At 40.5% G+C, this 19,982-nt stretch overlaps 1 protein-coding gene across 2 annotated transcripts in view; it reads left to right on the top strand.

Annotated features, from left to right (window-relative positions):
• Window positions 1-19,982, top strand: part of LOC122669532 (eEF1A lysine and N-terminal methyltransferase) — a 42,607-nt gene that overhangs the window by 19,342 nt on the left and 3,283 nt on the right. Inside the window, exons 10-15 of one of the 2 annotated variants that reach the window (XM_043866309.1) lie at window positions 5,353-5,593; window positions 12,534-12,655; window positions 15,337-15,417; window positions 15,496-15,570; window positions 15,998-16,140; window positions 16,229-16,379. In XM_043866309.1, coding sequence (XP_043722244.1) covers window positions 5,353-5,593; window positions 12,534-12,655; window positions 15,337-15,417; window positions 15,496-15,570; window positions 15,998-16,140; window positions 16,229-16,379 — 813 coding nt within the window. Of the gene's footprint in view, window positions 1-5,352; window positions 5,633-12,533; window positions 12,656-15,336; window positions 15,418-15,495; window positions 15,571-15,997; window positions 16,141-16,228; window positions 16,380-19,982 lie in introns of both variants that reach the window. The other variant, XM_043866308.1, reaches the window with a different exon arrangement.

Raw genomic sequence — 19,982 nt, 5'->3', positions numbered from 1 at the left:
TCCTATTTGGATTTTGTTTTTGCAAAATCTGATAGTGCCATTGTGTTTAAATGGCCTAAAATAGGTTGAGTACCAAGTTTCAGACCCAAACTAGGTCTAAAACCCACCGAAACCAGGTTTCGAGTTGAAAAAAAAATAAAATGCACCAACTCAACTGAGATCTCGAGATATCTCGAGTCAACTCAGTTTTTCCCAGGGTCGAAACCTGGTCGAGTTCCGAGTTTTAGTTCTATGATGGTAAGGAGACAAGCACGTGACAATGCGAGATAGGTAAGGCCATTCAACTTGGTGGAACTTGGCTGAAGAGAGTGGAGATGGGGAGTTCCAAGGCGGCCCAAAGGCCCACTCCTAGTATCAAGGGAAGTAACAAAATCTTCCGTCATAGGGCAAGGAAAGTAGCACTGCAAGTCGAAGGAGATGTACCTCACAAAGTCAAATAGATAGCCAACTAAGCAGTGGTAGCACTCATGAAAACCAAGCTCAAGGTGACAGAAGGACCTGATGGGGTTTGCGAAGGCAGTAGAAGGTCCAGCGGGGCCTAGACAAGGCGGCAGAGGGCCGACGGTTCCTAAACAGGGTGGTAGAGGGGCATTTGGTGCCAGGTAGAGGCCACTGGGGGGCCATACATAATTGGCAAAGGCTACTGGGGGGCCGTGCAGAGGCGGTAAGTGCCATTGGGGGCTAGGCGGAGGTTGCAGGGGCCACTATGGGGCTAGGCAGAGGCGGTAGGAGGCCCACGGGGCTTGCATAGGGCGACAGAGCCAGGCGAGGCTGGTAGGGACAGGAGGACCAGGCGGGAGCCTGGAGGGTGGCCGGCGATCAGCACGGGGCTGGCAAAGGGCTTGGAGCCCTAGGTGGAGGCACACACGTTGTGTATGTTAATATGGCTACATTGATTACGTGAAATTAATTAATATGATGATGTAGTCATTTTTGATGAGATGGTTATGAATAAATATAGAATAATTGTATTTAGTTAAATGGATAATAAAGGAAATAATAAACTTTGTCTAGGTTAATTGAATATTATAATGTACTTAAATCCTGTAACTTCGAAAACATTCAGTAGTTAAATGAATATTATAATGTACTTAAATCCTGTAAAAAAAAAAAATTTAAAAAGAGAAGAAAAGCTTATTCAGCCTAAACTCCAAAATAAATGGAAATTTCATATATGTTAGTATGTTCCAAATTTCATTTCAAATTCAGCCACCTAAAATATATGTGATTTTGTTCCAGCATGCCATTCTTGAAGTTAATTTTTACATAATTTTTTCCAAATTACTGAATAAGCTATTTAGTCCAGACAGGATGTCGTCTCTTCTTAAAGTGGATCAGACATGGTGTCCCCACAATACACTACTCATTCACTCATAATTGTCAAGGCGTCGCTTAAGCGCCGGCAAGTCATCCAGGCAGATTTTATGGGGTCTAGGCGGCTGTCGCCTTAGTGGGTATTATTTATGCCAAATATCAAACATTTACTTAAGATACAACAACAACTCAGCCTTATCCCAACTAAATGGGGTCTGTTACATGGAACCTTGCAACGACATAAGATTGATAAAAGTAAAAAGGAAAGAAAATAACAGCAATAATGACACAACTCAGCATAAATGTTACTAAATGGGATCAGCTACATGGATCTTTGCCTTCCGATCAGCTCTATTCAAGATCATACTTGAGACAAGGCCTAAGCTAAGCATGTCTTTCCTCGCCACTTAAGATATTATTGATAAATAAGCAAGTATCCCCCTATTTGAATCCAATAAAAATAGTTAAAAAATAAAATTCCAAAAGGATAAAAGTCACCCCCCTAGTTCAAGAACAAAAACTGGATTTTCAGCGGTAGGTGAAATTTTCAACTTTCTAATGCTGGGATTTGGCTTAAATTTGAAAATTCCATAAATCTTAATATGGTAAAACATTGCTAAAAACCAAAAGAGTGGTAGATATTCATTTTTTTATATTTAAAAAAATATTTTCATTCAGAGCGATTTTGACAACAATTGCACACACCAAATAAGGTTTGACCAGAACATAACTCTTTCAATATAAATCAGATTTAAGCAACCTTGGATTTGTTGGAAAGCTGGTTTTGTGCTCCACCTAATACAAAAAGTCTCATGTAAAAATAAAATCATTTGACCAGTCAAACTTCTTAGAGAACAAGAACATTTCTCTAAATTGAGAGAAGTTTAATTACTTATAGATAAGACCATATTTTCTAAGAATAGTATAAAGTGTAGACCAACTGTGAGACTAGGTATACTAGTACAATGAACAATTCCAAGAACAGTATAAAACCAAATGTATGCTTTGATTGTTTTAAACTTCCAATAGTGTGCTTCTTCAGGTTCTGCTGTCTTCTAGTTTTATGTTGATTTTTGATGGCTTAATGTGGTTTAATATTGATTTTTGATGGCTTTTTTTTTGGATGAATAAATAATTCAATTACCAAAGGGAGAAAAAGGGGGGGGGGAAGGATACAAGCAAAAGCTGACACTAAGCCCTACCAATAGCAGGGGCAATACAATGGGCCAAAGCGCAACCCAAATAATAAAAAAACTCAAGAAAACTCACAAAAGGAGAAACACGCCAGGCAATCCAAAGAACAAGCCCGGCTCGCGCAGGGAAACTGACCAGGCAATCCCAAGGGCTAACTAACTCGGGTCAATCGGCTCACCACTTAGAGCAAAAATTCTAATATCTAAATTGAACGGTGAATGCAACTCTGGGGCAGCCAGGGAGTAAGAGAGGTAGGGTCGCTTTTTTGGGAAAGGAGGAGAGTTGAGGTTGCGGCGACGGAAAACGTGAAGAGAAGGGGAGCTAGCAGGGTGGGGAAGCCGGGTAGAATTAATGGTTGAGAGTGAAGAGGGAACTAGCCCATTAGAACTAGATGTGCCAGTGAGAGAGGAATAAGGGGTGGGCTTGGCCGGAGAAGAAGAGGGAATAGGAGAGGGAGCTGGCCCATTAGAAATAGAAGGGCCATCCAGATAGGGACTAGGGTTGGACTGGGCTATAGAGGGAATCAATAACGGGGGGACCCACCACATTGGAAGGGGAAATCAAGGAGAGGGAAGGCGACTTTGGAAAAAAGCTTTTAGTTGCCGATTTGAGGAAAGAAAATATCCCGAGGTGAGAGGGGAGCATCTTAGGGGAAGATTGCAGAGTAACGACAGGCATAACAGGCACGACTGGAGCAGGGACAGAGGAGTCTGACTCAGGAAGAAGACAAAAGACCAGCTCATAAGGGGAGGGGAAAGCTGCATCATCGCAGAGGAGAGAGAAACGATTTGAACTAGCGATGGTTGGGGGGACCATTTGCTCAGAGGGGATAAGACGACAGGGAGAGGACGAAGCCGGCAGATCCTTCTGGCAATTTTTCTGTTGGCGGTTTCTTCTCCGGCCACGACTAGGGCTGCGCTGCTCAGAGGTTACCGGAAGAGAGTTAGAGGCTTTGACTGGGTTGCGTTGCTCAGGGGCTACCAGAAGAGAGGCGGAGGCTTCGACTGAGATGAGCTGCCCAGAATCTGCTGGAAGAGAAGCAGGGTCTTCGACTGGGGGGTTGCTTAGCTCCAAGGTAGGGTTGGGACCTACGCTAGAAGAGGGCAGAGCAGGGGAAACTTCATCGATGTCTTCTCTCCTAGCATCAGGGCATTCTTTGGTCAAATGACCAAAGACTTTGTAAGATAAGCACTGAGGGGGGGTGTCCAATCGTAGTGAACAGCCTGGTTGAAGGAGAATCCTTCGTCATCAACAACGAGAACGGAGGCTGGCAGGGGAGAATCCGCTAGAACTTCCACACAGATTCTGGTGAAGGTGAGGCGGTCTGGGAGTTTTGTTCTGCCATCTGAAAAGAGAGGATTTCCAAGAACTGAGGCAATTATGCTAAGAGCTTCCTTACACCAGAAGTGTAGGGGGGGGGGGGAGCCTAGGGAGAGAGATCCAGAGCGGAAGTGAACTGAGATCGAGACTATGCAACTGAAGTTATCTGTTCCATTACTAGAGAAAGAGTGGTTTTCTTCCAACATTCCAAGGACCTCCAGCCATAACTCTGCCTCTGTCTTCGTCTTCAGCAAACTTGAAGATAAAGAAGCCATTGTCGAGCAAGTATGTTTCAAAACGGCCTTTAGTTTTCCATTGCTTGGAATGAGAGGCTTTCACAAGGGGGAAGGGGGGGGGGGTCGGGTTCCCATGAAGTGCCCCACTAAGCAGTTATCCCATTTCTTTGCTTCATGGAGAAGGAGATCAGCTTTGTAATGGGGCTGTCTTGGAGCCACTGATGAGGGCGGGACTCGGGAGGGACAAAGTGCAGGGGGAAGCCATCACGGGATGGGGGGTTATGGGAAGAGAAGAGAGAGGACCAAGGTCTAGGTTCAGGGGTAGGGAGAAGGGAGGCCCTGAGTGGTGGCGGCACCACCCCAGGGTCGGACATAGAGGATAGGTTTAGGCCATCGCCAAGGGGGAGGTGTGTGCAAACTTGGTCATCGGAGAGGAGCCTCTATGTTATTAGGATTTTTGATGGCTTGATATGGCTTAATGGTGATTTATGATGATATAAGGTATATATTGTAGCATACTAAATAATGTTAGAAAAGAGGGGGAAAAAAAATTAACACTTGGGCGCCTTGGTCGCCTAAGTGCTTACTCACTTATCCACCGCCTTGGGTCGCCTTGCCACCTTGACAACTATGCATTCACTTATGCTAAGGATACTGTCCCTCGATAGAGGTAGTTTATAGCCAACAAATTGTCTGGAGTAGCAACCTGTAGAATTGGATCTCTCATGGAACTCTAGCTAGGAGGAAGCAGAAGAAGGGAGAATGGCATAAAAAGACTTGATTGAGAAATCACCAGACCCTTCAAATCTCCACACCCTTCTGTCTGTGCCGTGTTCATGGTAGTCAGCATGAAGGATCTTGAAGGAATTAACAGAAGGCTGCAGCCCCTGGTCATTGATATCACTTTTTAAAGTAGGTTAACTGATAGGATTTTCCCCAAAAATACAGCATATGTTCAGAAAAGAACTCGCCCAATTAAAAATCATGCTGGACATAATCAACTATGTTGTCGGCATGATTACAAAATTGAAAATCACATGGATATCCATTGAGTTCTATTTGCCTGTCTTATTCTTGAACTTTTCTGTTTTTTCTTTTGCTTTTATTATGGTCTTTGTCTACTTGTGTATATGATACTCATTCTCTTGTTGCTAGTATCACCTTCTGTTGTTAGGGTCAGTGATACCTCCTCTTGAGCCTTAAATAGAACTCCATTGACGATTACTCAATCATAGTTTGTTCTTTTTTATTACGGTTCTTCACTTGCTTGCCGGTAATGTTATTGTAGGTCACATCAGCCCTGACTGGACCCATAGTTGTTGAAGATGTGATATATGAAAATGTCAGTGCAGATGGCAGTGGCCTTTTTTCATCCAAAGATTTGATGTTCCGCCGTCTTACTTTTGAAAGAAGCCTGGGTTTGGTGCAATCGGAAGCTTTGGTAATTACAGAAGTATGTCCTGAGAAAGCACTTGCTGAAACAGAGCGGAAGAAAACCAGCTCCTTGTCGAAATCCAAGAAGAAAGGAAGCAAGAGAAGAAATGATTCTCTCACGTCATTAACTGATGGTATTATTTACACATTGGGCTATATATTTTTGAACTCTAGTGACTTGGCCACTGTTTATTCTGATGCGATAGTTTGTGAAGATTATGAAATTTTAATCTGCCCTTACTTACCAAACATTCTCTCAGATATTAATGAACTCGAAGAGGAAGCCTTTTTGTTTTGAATATATATTTTTTGGATGAATAAATAAATTCATTATCAAAGGTAAGAAAAAGGGGGGGCGGGGAGAGAGCGTACATGGGCACAAAGAGCATACAAACCGCAATTAAATTACAAGGCCCTACTTGAAAGGAGGCTAGGGCCTGCAAAATTCAAACACCCACATGGGCACAAAGACAAGAGCAAGGAAGCCTAATAGAAGAAGAACGGCAGCCAAGACAATTCCAGGTAAGGAACCACAAACCCTAAACAAATTATCTCAACTCTACATCATCCAGCCGCCAAGACAAGAGTTGGAGCATTGCCGGCTGTAGAAAATCTAGGACCTATAACCAGTAACTTCAGAGAGGAGAAAAGAGAGAAGCGAAGATGGAAGAAGATTATTGAGAGAACAGAATAGCTTAGTTTCATTGATAGGTAAGCCCCTCTATTTATAATAGAGGGGAAATTACAAAGAGACTAAACTAGGCGATGTGGGACTAAAACCCACATAGTCTACTTAAACTTAATAACATAAAAATTTCCCCAAAAGGACCAGAATACCCCCACAGTATTCTGGATTACATATTCCAACACTCCCCCTCAAGCTGGATTATACAAATAAGAAAAGAAGGAATATCCAGCTTGAACTAAATAAAAAATAACTCCTCATAATGTTAACACTCCCCCTCAAGTTGGCGCATACAAGGTATTAATGCCCAACTTGAACAAAATGGGAAGAAACATAGTTGCAGCAGAATCCAGCTTGACATATGAATGCAGCTCCCAAATAAACCTTCAAGAATTTGAAATAATTGATCTTCAAAATCTGGACAGACATGATCAGCAAACCGGGACTGGAATGTCTTCCAAAAAAGACAGCTTTCAACGATCTTCAATAGCTATCTAGTGATGAATCTCAGATTGTCATAGTAACATAAAATCTTGAAGTTAAATAACTAGAGCAGCAAGCAGCAAAAACAAACTGAATCAGGTAGCGGAAAAAAAAACTGTATCAACCCAATTGAAAGTTCTCAAATAGGCAACAACCAAATATCTTCAATACTTCAATACTTCAATCTCCCCCTTACGGCAAACTCAACCCAATAACAAAGTAGATACCCATTGGCAATGGTGAAAACTCTGATCTTCTATGTTTTGCACCAAGTGTTCCTGCAAGTTCTGCTTCTACAATGTTTGCAGGTGTACTGCACATAATCCCCCCCTTCACGTGTAGTACACGTGGACATAACAGAGATAATGTAAGAGATAGGGCAAAAACATAATATTCCAGAATTTTCTAAAAGTGTTATGGGTAATTAAAAAGGAAGGAATGGTAAAATTGTAATTTATCAGAAATTTCCAAAGGTATTATGGGTAAATACCAAAGGTTTGGAATATGAAGGGAATTAGAATCATTGAAAGGGAAAGGTGTTGGAAAAAAAGGATGGCATGGCTGTAATTTAGTGGAAATCCACTTTTAAATACAATCCAAGCCAAAGGGCAAACTGGTAATAAACCAGAATTTTTAAGGGTCAATAGGGTAGTCAAATAGGGGAATGTATTAAAAAGTAATGGCAGTTCTGTAAATAACCAGAATTTTGCAAGGGGCCCTTGGTAAATAAGAAAGTAATGGGTTATGTAGGGAATTAGATTTATAGATGGGGGACATACTGGGAAGGAGCAAACTCTTAATGGCAAGATGGAAATAGACATGAAAAGGATGGGTAATAATTAGGGTAGGGTAATAGGAGCATTAAATACCAAATAGGTTAATAGGGGAGAATGAACCCTGAGTAAGGAGAAGCCCATCGTCTTCAACCTCAAGGCTCCAAACAACAGCGGAAACCAGGGAAGAAGAGGAACCAGCGGCAGCGGCAGCTCATCGACTTCAACCGTACGAAACCCAGCTACAACTCCAAAACTCTCCTCCTTGCAACCGAGAAAAAGATCAGGCGGAGGCAGTGATCTGCAACTTGTAACAACCAGCGCACGAGAATTGGGAAGAATATTTCTTCTTCCTTACTAAACCAGGCGGTGATTGTGGAACCATAGAAACCCATTCTCACGATAGATTCATGGACAAGGACATATACCAACAGCAAATCGATTAGGGCAGATACCATCTATCAGTAGATTGAGTAGATAGTAGCAACCCGAAGACCAGGGAGATCATAAACCATAAACCAGCAGCATACCAGCAACAAATACAGCAGCAATGGGCATCAAACCAGAGAAAATCTTCCAAAAACACCAGCCGAGAGTAAAAAACATAAGTGATTTCGCACCACCAAATATCAGGGGGTCAGATGGACCCCCAATACCAGTCGAGTGACTTTCTTATAGAGGGCAATGATGCCTCAATAGCTGGAACAGATCTGCTGAATCACATAAGGAGAAAAATAATTCCACACCACCTGCAGTGTCGTCTTCAGAGGCAGAATTCCTATTTGTAAACACCTCCAGATCAAGCGATCATACCACGAATCCAATCGACTCTAGAAAACCAGAAACGATAGCAGTAGCGATACCAGAAAGGATTCCAGAAGTATCCACTGAATAAATCTTCAGTGTGAACCAGAAATCGATTCCACAAGAATCAAAAACCAGCAGCAGGATTCTTCAACCAGAAATCCAAATCAGTAGCAGCCATCGATTCCATCGAACAATTCTTCGAACCAGGAAAGACCAACAAACGACCGTGGAAGATTAAAAAAATCGATAAAGATTAAATGAGCAAGAAACCCTAGTTCTTTTTTTTTTTTCTATGAACTAGGGTTTCTCCATAAATCAGAGAACTTTGAAACGACTCTCAAAACTGTAAATCTTGGAGAGAATCAGTCACTGGTTGCCTAGCTCTGATACCATGTAGAAAACCTAGGACCTGTAACCAGTAACTTCAGAGGGGAGAAAAGAGAGAAGAGAAGATGGAAGAAGACTATTGAGAGAACAGAATAGCTTAGTTTCATTGATAGGTAAGCCCCTCTATTTATAATAGAGGGGAAATTACAAAGAGATTAAACTAGGCGATGTGGGACTAAAACCCACATAGCCGACTTAAACTTAATAACATAAAAACTCCCCCAAAAGGACCAGAATACCCCCACGGTATTCTGGATTACATATTCCAACACTCTCCCTCAAGCTGGATTATACAAATAAGAAAAGAAGGAATATCCAGCTTGAACTAAATAAAAAATAACTCATAATGCTAACATCGGCAAACAAACAGCCACAGCTGAGGGGCGCTGGCCTTGCGGAGGGCCACGACCAAGTGGAGGTGACAACCACGTCAGAGGGGTACCAACCTTGCAGAGGGTAACAGCGAAGCGGCTGCCGACCGAGCATAGCTGGCAGTAACACAGTGTTAGCCGAGCGAGCCAGGCGGATCAGACAGAAGGCTGACCGAGCGGGGCCGGCAACCAAGCAGCTACAGTCCAAGCGGGTTGGCAACCAAGCAGTAACTGAGAGCACCGGCGATGCAAGACAACGACTGGCGAGGGAGCAGGCAAACGGAGCTGGAGGCTAAGAGACGGGTCAGCAGGCCAAACGAGGAAGGCAGCCAGCGAAGGAGGTGACCCAACAAAGTGAGCGGCTGTCGGAGACGTAAACCAAGCGAAGCAGCGCGACTGGACAAGAGAGACCCCAACGAGCCTGGAGACATACCTAGCGGGAGGGCGACTTGCGAGGCAGCAGACCAGGCATGGCAGACGACCACGAAAACGGCAAACCAAGAGGGTTGTCAACTAGCGCGACTGCAGACCGGGCAAGGATGGCGGCCATTAGCACTACACTGATCCAAGAGAAGACCAAACTCCAAGTCCTGAAGTAGAAGAGGAGAAAGTGGAGGAAGAAAGGGAGGGCGAGAGGGGGGGGGGGGTTTGAGAGAAGGAGAAGGGAGGAAGAAGGGGGAAGGATCAGCCTGGCCTCACGGCCAGACTCCAAAACCTGATGAAGAAGAGGAGAGAATGGTGGAGGAAGAAAGGGACGGCGAGAGGTGGGGAGGATGAGAGAAGGAGAAGGGAGGAAGAAGGGGGGGGGGGGGAACAAGCATTGATTTTGAATATATTACTACGTTCATCTACCCATCATATGGATTTATATCTGTTTTCTCCTATCCAACAGCCTGGTATTTAGGTTCTACTTCCTAGAGAAATTTCCACGATGCTGTCTATGCATGCTGATGCAGCTTTGATTCCTAATCTGCTTCCGTACTTCGCTACTTATTGAAGGCCTGAAGGGTGGTACGCAGCTGGGGCTGTCTCCAAATGCATTAAGTTTTGGCTGGGGATAACTTCCATTTTAATTGCATTCTCACACATGGGATCACCAAGGAGTACTGCGTACCACAGTGTAGCAACCAAATGGTGCCTTTCATCCTTCTTATTATAGGAGATGGGCTTATCAATGGGGAAGGAATCTCAAACAAGTGGTGGAACACTTGATTGAAGTAAAAGTGTCGAAGGAGGATTTTCCATTCCATCTAGAAGGTGAAAGAAATTTGATATTCGACTAAGGTGATATTTGTTTGCTTTCTCTTGACTAAGACCCCTTTGCCCTTTATTACTAAGGGGTTTCTTTCGTCAAGCTGCTCAATCCCTGTGAAAAGGGTCTCTCTCTCTAAATTACACATGAGTTGGGCTGAAAATTGTTGCCTAAGCGATTATGCTTGAGGTGTCCGAAAGCATTGCCTTTGTGAAAGTTTAAGGTAGTTAATTCGTAGCATCACAATTACCCGACTTCGTAAAATCGTAACATCGTAACCCATGTTTCATCTTTGTGTACCCAGAAAGAAAAATAAAAGAAATCTGCCTCATTTTGTAGTTAACTTGAAGTGCTGAAGAATCTGGTTTTTGTTTTCTATGATACATATTGTACCAGCCAAGGTTCTCATATTAATGGGGAAGGAGGGTAATGGCTTACCAATCACATAAAGGTTGAGTCCCACTGGGATTAGAAACCAAGAGAGGAATCTAGAACCGCAGGCAAGGAGGAATAGTTCAAGCAGGAGAAAACCAAATATTAGAAGCAAAACTAAATTGATCTGAACCAAACCTTGGTCGATTGGAATAGAAAGGGTGTGGAACAACACACCCAAATTTTATTCAAATCCAAAGGTAAGATCTCAAGTGGATTAGATTAGGAAACTTAAGTGGACAGAGTAACAGAACTCAGACATAGGCAGCAAACTGCCAACAGAACTTGAGTTCGATGGGCTTGAGTTACTGGTATATCAGCACTAGAAATCTGGTTAACACTTTAGAAGGAAACTAACAATAGTTAGTGAGCAGAATAACAACTTCAACAGAAACTGAAGCTTGTATGTGCAAGGAAGGAGAAATCAGAAAACCAACCTTGTTCAAATAGAAGAAAGGGAAGAAGAAAGCAAAAAGATAAAAAAAAGAAAAAGGATAGGACCTTGGAATAATGTAAGTTTGAACCTGAATAGGTCTAATCCCAGGCAGGACCAAATAGAAAATCTCCAAAGAACAAGAAAGAGAGGAACGGGAACTAAAATCATATGATGGAACCAAGAGAACAATGGGAACTAAAAATAAGGGAAACAAGAGAACACTGGAAACTCAAATGAGGGAACAATTTCCTTGGTTGAAGTAATAAATAAAAAAAACCACAAATTTATAACCTGTTGAAGCAGCAATAATCTTGATGTGATAATCTTCTTCAAGAAATCGATGTGACAATCAGTTGAAAGAAATCCCAGCAGCTTGTAGCACTCTTGAACTCAAATTGACTGAAATTAGGTTGGAATCAAGAACCGATGGAAGGGAATGGCTATCTCAGCCTGGGCATCTCACCCAACCTATCTCAGGATTTTCGCAAAGGCTAAAGCCAATATTTCATTAATCAAATTCGTGTACAATGCTGGCCTCCCTTACAAACTTATATAGAAGATTCAAAAATAGACTTAGACACTAAAAAGAAAGGCCTAATCCTATCCTTAACTAATAAGTTAGCTTAAATTGACTAAGAAAGTGAATAATAAAGAAAATAGACTCAAAATAGGACTCTTAACTAAACTGAGGAAGTAAATCCCGTTTTCCTACTTTCTACCCATATTAAATTGGCCAATTACAAAATAAAACCCATGGGATCAAAGTCCCAATACATATATGACCCAAACCTAAGCTTATTTTCACTAAAATAAGCTCTAAGTGACTTATCTACATCAATCAGCACCAATCAAACCTACTGAATCACCACAGTAGGGGTTGGAACTGAATCACCGCAGTACCAAGTTCTGGATCACCACAGAACAATTGGGTAAAAACCATCTTCATTCACTCATAAATTCGTTCCAGGCTGTGAGGCCCTTACATGCTTATATAATGTGCTCTAAATTAAAGCAAAACAGAAAATAGAAAGTACTAGAAATTAGAAACTAAACACCTAATTTCGTATGGGCCTCAAATCCCTCATACTTGTGCTTATAGAATTGGCCCATTACAATAGAAAATACGGAGTCAATGACTCATATAACCCATTGGGGACCTAAAATTAAGTCTAACTTGGACCAATATTGAACCATAGGTTCAGGTTGACCCAGAAAACTGATCCAAACCCAAAACAACCTCCTCTTCTTCTCTTGCTGGAATTCTGCATCAGAGGGACATTCTGTCCTCTGTTCATTTATCTTGATTGACCTTTCTTTTTTTGTTGTGATAGATGATGGTTGTTTCTTCAAATATTATTTGTCCCCTGGTTTGATAACTTAACCTTTTTTTTTTTGGTTGAATGCTTTAGAATCCAGAAACAAACTGAAGGTTGACCACAACTATTTGGCTAGTTCTTACCATACCGGGATCGTTTCTGGATTTATGTTGATTACACCCAATCTGGGAAGTGCATCATTGTCTGGAAGATCAGTAAGTAATACTATTGTTGATTTTACTCTTTTACGAACTATCATTTGAAGTAAATATGTTGACATAATTAAATATATGTATGATTGTGTGGTGATTAGTGTAAGAATTGTGGGGGTTCAAGGTAGTGAATTCCCAATTACAATTAGGTTACATCAAACACCAGCTTTAAGCCCTTATTTGTTTGCGCTTATCATGAATGATTTAACCAGAGACATTCAAGATGAGGTTCCTTGGTGTATGCTTTTTGCTGATGATATTGTATTGGTGGATGAGACAAAAGCAGGGCTTAACACCAAGTTAGAGTTATGGTGGTCAACCTTGGAATCAAAATGTGATGTATGGTGCGGAATGTTTGGTAGTTAAGAAGCATCATGTAGATAAACTCATGTAGCAGAAATGAAGATGTTGAGATGGATGTGTGGCAAAACTAGGAAGGATAAAGTAAAGAATGATCACATTAGAGCTGATTTGGGAGTAGCTCCGATACATGATAAGCTATGAGAAAGTCGTTTGAGGCGGCATGTCCATGTTCAACGGAAACCTTTGGATGCTCTAGTATGGAGGAGTGATGTGATTCGGATTGAAGGAACTAAAAGAGCCAGGGGCAGACCTAAAATGACCTTTGGAGAAGCTGTGAGGAAAGGCATGCATAGCTTAGGCCTTGTATCAAGTATGACTTCGAATAGAGCTGATTGGAGGGTAAGGATCCATGTAGCCACCCATTTAGTTGGGATAAGGGTGAGTTGTTGTATGAATTGTCATTTTACTTATATGCCAATGACTTGGTTTGGAATGAAGGAGCAGTGTATTTCCTTTTGACTGGAGCTATAGGTCCATCTTCATGTTCATATGGCTCCCTTTTCTGTCTGTCAAAGCACATGCACTAATATGTTCTTGAGTATTCCCTTGATTAGTGACGTGAAACGTGAATTATAGTCCTTTATTTTCAGAGATTCAGTTCATCATGGAAAAAGAAAAAAAAATGCTTTCAATGATTTTCGCAATTTAGAGCGTTGAACCAAGAACTTATTCTATGTATGTAATGCGGAACCCAGGCCACAATACCCTATTTGGGTTCTCTATGGGCCCGCCCAAATAATAGAAGGTTCAAATCCAAGGATTAGTGGTAAAATTGTAATTATTTTGAGTTCTATAAGAAGAGTGGCAGAACTGTAAACTTTCAGTTTATGAGAGGATTACTAAGGAAGGCTAAAAGAAAAGGACAATATGGGTAATAAGATTTAAAGAATAAGGACCATTTTGGACAAGAATAAAAATAAAGGAATAAGAGAGAAGGGGCTGGGGTAAAAATAAAATAATATAAGGAGATCAAAGAATAAAAATAAAATGTTTATTTCCTCTTACTTTCCTCTTTCATTTTTCCTTTTATTTTCCATCTTTCATTTGGCATTTTCCATTTTTCATTTCTTATGTCATTTCCCATCCTTTTTAAGGCATCAGTTTTCCCTACTTTATTTTGTTTGGATCCATGTAGCCGACCCCATTAAGTTGGGATAAGGCTGAGTTTGTTGTTGTTGTTGGGCGGGGGAACTTAGGAAAACAAAATAATATAAGGAGATCAAAGAACAATTGCAAGGTTGAGACAACCTCGCATCGGGCAGAGAAGGGAGGAGGGCAGGTTTAGGTTCAGGTGCTTGAATCCACTCCTATGCCCACGGTTTGGCCTGAAATTCCAGGTAGAGAATCAATTCACCTAACCCTACTGAATCTAACAAACAGCAGTCCAAATATCCTGATACTAATGGCAAGATTAGCTTCTGAAACTAATCCTGGCGATACCTGCTGGTTCAGACTGAAACTCCACTCTGGAACTAACTACAATGGTGGGTTTGGGTTGCCTATAGCAGAGGTATTCCCACCCCAAATTCAGGAAGAGGAGAAGTAATGAGGGAGATGGACCTGCTACAAAAGGGGGGCTGTTAATACAGCAAGGGCAAGGTACTGTGTATAAGGGGTAGAAATGAGAAACACACGGCCAGTTCTGGAATCACACAAGGAATAGGAAGAAGGGAAAAAGATGAAGGAAGAAGAGATAGCATTTGACCAACCTGGTTGCAGAACTCCACAACTGGGAGGTAACCCACTCAAACTTTCATTTCTTATCAACTACTTCGATCGTTGGGTTACATTTCTATTGATAAAAATAAAAAACAAAGACTCCTAATTACTTCCTAAAACATAAACTAACAAAATAGAAACTCAATAGAACTCAAACTGGAAATTTCCCTACATGTCTAATAGCTATCCTAAAATAAAATATTACATATATCTTTCCCAAATAAAATAAATTTAAAATATTCTACTGAACCAGAACGAGGTTGGGACCCGGTTCATCTTGGTCTGGGTTTTCAAACAGGTTCCGTGCAGTCCAAGGAAGTGCTCCTGCATCATTATGTTTTGAACTACCACAAAACTTTCAAGAAGTACATTACATGACATACAAAGTTGGGTTTTGGTTGCCTGATCACCTCAAATCCAACCTGAGGTCTAAAGATGCTAGCAGCCCATCTTCACCTAAAGGTTGGGATGGCTTAGTCAGGAGTCCAATTAACATGACCTATGTTTTACTTGGTGGATTATTGTTAATTTGTTAAATCCCATATGTTATTTATTTGATGTATGTATTTCTAAATATGAATATTCTGTGCTGTATTTCATAGGTTAGGACAGTTATAATTGGTCTTGGAGCTGGTCTTGTTCCTATGTTTCTCCGTGGATGCATGCCATTTTTGGACATTGAGGTAATTTGGAGGTTGTATATTATCCTTGTGACATACTTTTATGCATATTAACTTACCGAAACATAGCAACTTGTACAGGTGGTGGAGTTAGATCCTATGATTCTTAATGTAGCAAGGGACTATTTTGGATTCATTGAAGATAAGCATTTGAAGGTTAGTTGCTTGGGTTCTGCATGCTTTATTCCCCTCCCAAATTCAACTTATGTAAATATGGAAACTGAAAAGCAAGTGGATCAGATCACCTAGCGAAAATGAAGATGCATTTGTTGCTGCCCAGACCTGAGATATACATCCATCAACTTATCTTGAATATTTTACCCTAGAAAGTTAGTGTTGGTGTATTTGTGGTCTGGAAATCATAGTGTCTTATCGTATCTGGGCACCTAAATGTATCCATGAGTATCTACTGCATCTTCTAGTATTGGATTATTCACATGGCTTTTGATACTTCATTTTTTTGGTGCAATCATGTGTCCAGAACAGCAGGGAGAGGCTGGACTTTTTCTGATCCTCATTTTCTGTTTTAATAATATATTCAATGAGTTTTTTGACATTCATATTTGATTCTCGCATGACATAGGTACATATTGGTGATGGAATCCAGTTTGTACGAGAAGTGGCTGTTAAGCATGGAGATGGAAGTAGTTCCAAGATTCCTGAAGATGGCAAGGAAATTTCCAAAATTGACATACTTATTATCGATGCAGACTCTTCTGACCCGAGGTGACTGTAGTTTGTTGAGTCTGTTATTCAACTGACTTTTTCTGAAAAAGATTTTGTTTCTGATGTGCTGTTTGTTGCTTTCCTTCAGCTCCGGAATGACTTGCCCCCCTGCAAATTTCGTGGAAGAGTCTTTTCTATTTTCTGTAAAGAAATCCCTTTCTGAAGGTGGTCTCTTTGTTATTAATTTGGTCTCAAGGTCCCCATCTATCAGGGAGATGGTAGTTTCAAGGATGAGGGCGGTAAGAAAATAGTAATATATTTACTGGCATCCCAGTTAAATAATAAGGCTCTGTTTGGTTAGGAATGAAGTGCTGAAATAATTTTTTTGTTCGTAAAGTGAGTTGGAAGATAAAAAAAAGTACATTAAGGAAACTTTTCAGTGGGTTTATGGTTGGAATAAGAGTTGGTGCAATGATAAAAAAAAAACATGTGGGCTCCATGACATGAGAAGGTAGAAGGTGAAAAAGTCACTGGAATTTTAGCAGAAATAGTAATTGGTCACTTTTAGGTATACTGCCCTGGAAGAGGGGGAAAAATGCAGGGCCCACAGAATTCTGCTTTACACCCAAGCTAATGTAGAATTTATATTTGATTTTACTTCTGTTTTAGCTATTTTATCACTTTCAGTCACTTTATTTCATTTTATTTTCTTTAACATTTGAAATGTTATTTTGCTTCAATTTAATTCACTACTAACTACACATAGCCTTACTATGGTTCAGTTCGATAGAGTCCAAAGATGATCCACCAACAGATTGGCAGTACTTCTGCACATGCAGGAGGATTGGGCTTATCATTCAGTGAACCTACCTAGCTGATCATTTACGTCAAAAAAATAATAGGGTGTTATGTGACCATCTGATATATTAGGCTTGGGCCATTGCAATGTTTCCATGGTATGTTAAATTCTGATCATAGGAAGTGGAAGTTTATGATCACGTGATTATTCCAACCTATAGCTCTTGTTGAAACAAGCAACATGATCAGAAGATGATGAATTCTATGAGGAAGAAATTCTATTGCATCTCAAGCTAGTAGAGCTCCCTTAAAGAAACTGATTCAATCATACAAATATATACTTACTGTGACAGAATCAGAAAAATACTAACCGGTACCTGCGTAGATCAAGAGAAGAGGAGGATGACAGAGAAGGAAGAGGAGGAGAATAGAAAAATGGGTGAAAACAGAAGCTGGTCGATTAGAGTGTTGTATTACCCTTATTACAAGAAACCAACTTTAATACTCTCCCTCAAGCTGGAACATAAATAACTCCCATGCCTAGCTGGAACAACCTTGAAGAAACACATTTCAAAACTGAGCTTTGGTTAAACAAGTCATTAAGTTGATTAGCAGAACTGATAAATGGAGTGGAGATCAACTTCCGCATCACAACATATCTCACAAAATGACAGTCAACTTCAATATGTTTGATACATTCATGAACGACAAGATTATTAGTGATGTAGGTAGCTACCTGATTATCACAATACATGTGTATAGGCTTGTTGATTGGAAAACAGAGCTCCTGAAGAAGTGAATTTTAGAATTTAATCACATTAATCTAGTTGCAGTATCAGCCATGGCTCTATGCTCAGCTGCAACGCTAGACCTAGCAACTGTAGTTTTTTTCTTACTCCAAGTAACACAATTACCACCAACAAATGTACAATAACCAGTGGGTTGACCTCCTATCACCTTCAACGCCTGCCCAGTTATCATCAGAATAACCAACAAGATCAATATGGTTATGATGTTTATAAATGAGACCCTTTCCATGAGCACCCTTAAGATACCTCAAAATACGACATGCTGCCTCCCACTGAGCATGCTTGGGTTTCTCCATGAACTGGTTTATAGCACCAACTGCTAGTCTTATGTCAGTCCTACTCATGGTAAGATAGATGAGTTTACCAACCAATATTTTATACTGATGCTTGTCCCTCCTTTTTATCACAAACTCCAAGTTTCTGATGAGGATCCATAGGGGTATCAACAGGTTTAGAGCCTAACATGCCAGTCTCAGATAGAAGATCAGGCACATATTTCCTCTTAGAGACTAACACGCTTCTTGCTACGAACAACCTCGATTCCTAGAAATATCAGAGAGCACCAAGTCTTTCATATGAAGGTGTTTCTGTAAGTACTAAGTAGGCTTGGACACCTTCAATACCACAGATAATTTGTTATCAGAGATGATAATATCATCAACATAAACAATCAACAGTATCACCTTGGAACCCTAGCAACGAACAAACACAAAGTGATCAAAGTAGCACTGGGTGAACTTGTAACTAGTAACAACTATGTTAATTTATCAAACCAAGCTCTCGGTGACTGCTTCAAACCACTAATTGCTGTGCGAAACTTACATACTTTCTATGTATTCTGCTCTTGAGCAAGATACCAAGGAGGTTCCTCCATATGGACTCTTTGAGTAAATCAACATACAAAAAATGCATTCTTTATGCAAAGCTGAAATAAAGACCTGTCAATATTAACGACGAGAGAAATTAGAACGCGAACAGAGTTTAGATGGGCCATAGGGAAAAAACGTCTCAAAGTAATCGACCCCATAAGTCTGAGTGTATTCTTTAGCAACCAAACGACCTTTAAGCCACTCAATAGAGCCATCAAGGTTATACTTAATAGTAAACACCCAATGACATTTAACAATTCCTTCTCTAGAGGTACTTCAACTAGATTCCATGTCTACCGATAATGCACTGCATCCACTTCCACATCTATACCGATTTTCACCCAGAATGAGACAACTCTTCTTGATAAGTTGAAAAAATGTGTAATCAAGTGCAAGGCAAATGTACAAAGGGAAGAAGGAAGATATGAAAGAGAAACAATCTGAGCAATAGGGTAAATAATAAGGGATTTTTGAGTGAAAGAGTAAGTACCTTTCCTTAGGGCAATAGGTAAGTCAATGGTCGGATGTGGAGGAGAAAGATTCCCAGACAATAAGTCAGACTGTATAGAGGGTGGTAGAGAAGGAACAACTGCAACTGAGTGGAGATGGCTTGGGACTGTGCTTACCTTCCGTACACTTGGAGTAGTGCTGATCGAGACGTAGATGCAGGATCTGCAAGAGGAATCAACGCAAAAATGGCATAACCAAAAGATCAGTTTCTAAGACCTTAGCAGAAAAAATACAGAGTATTTTCAAAGAACGTGACATCAGCACTGACAAAGTGCTACCGTGAACTAAGATCATAGCAGCGATTCCTTTTTTGAGCATGAAAATACTCGAAAAAGACACATTTGAAGGACTCTGGATTTAATTAATCAACGTCTGGGATTAAAAGTAGACAAAACAAGTGCAACCGAACATCCAAGGTGATAAAGGAAACAATGGAGAAGTAGGAAAAACATTAAAAATAGGAGATTGATTTGAAGAACAGTCGAGGGCTTGCGATTAATAAGATAACAAGCAGAGTTAAAACAGCATCCCCCCTAAAAGACGTAGGAACATACATATGAATGTGTAATGAGTAGGCAATCTCCAATAAATGTTGATTTTTTGATGAATAATTCCATTCTCAGAATAAAACAAGGAAATCTCACATTGAGTAAACTTGAGGCACTATCAGAACGAAAAATATTGAAGTAGACACCAAACTGAGTTTTTATTTCATTATAAAATTGTTTGAAAAGAGGTAAGAAGTCAAAAACGATTTTTAACAAATACAATCACGTTAATCGAGAATGATCGTCTACAAAGGTAACAAAATAAGAAAAAACCAGACGTACTCTTAATTCAACACTGACCCCAAATACAAAATGGACTAAATAGAACAAAGACCGACTCCTAGAGACATCTCGAGAAGGAAAGGAGG

This window comes from Telopea speciosissima, chromosome 7 (genome assembly GCF_018873765.1).
Source record: "Telopea speciosissima isolate NSW1024214 ecotype Mountain lineage chromosome 7, Tspe_v1, whole genome shotgun sequence".
Lineage (NCBI taxonomy): Eukaryota > Viridiplantae > Streptophyta > Magnoliopsida > Proteales > Proteaceae > Telopea > Telopea speciosissima.
This window is presented reverse-complemented; position numbering and strand designations above follow the sequence as displayed.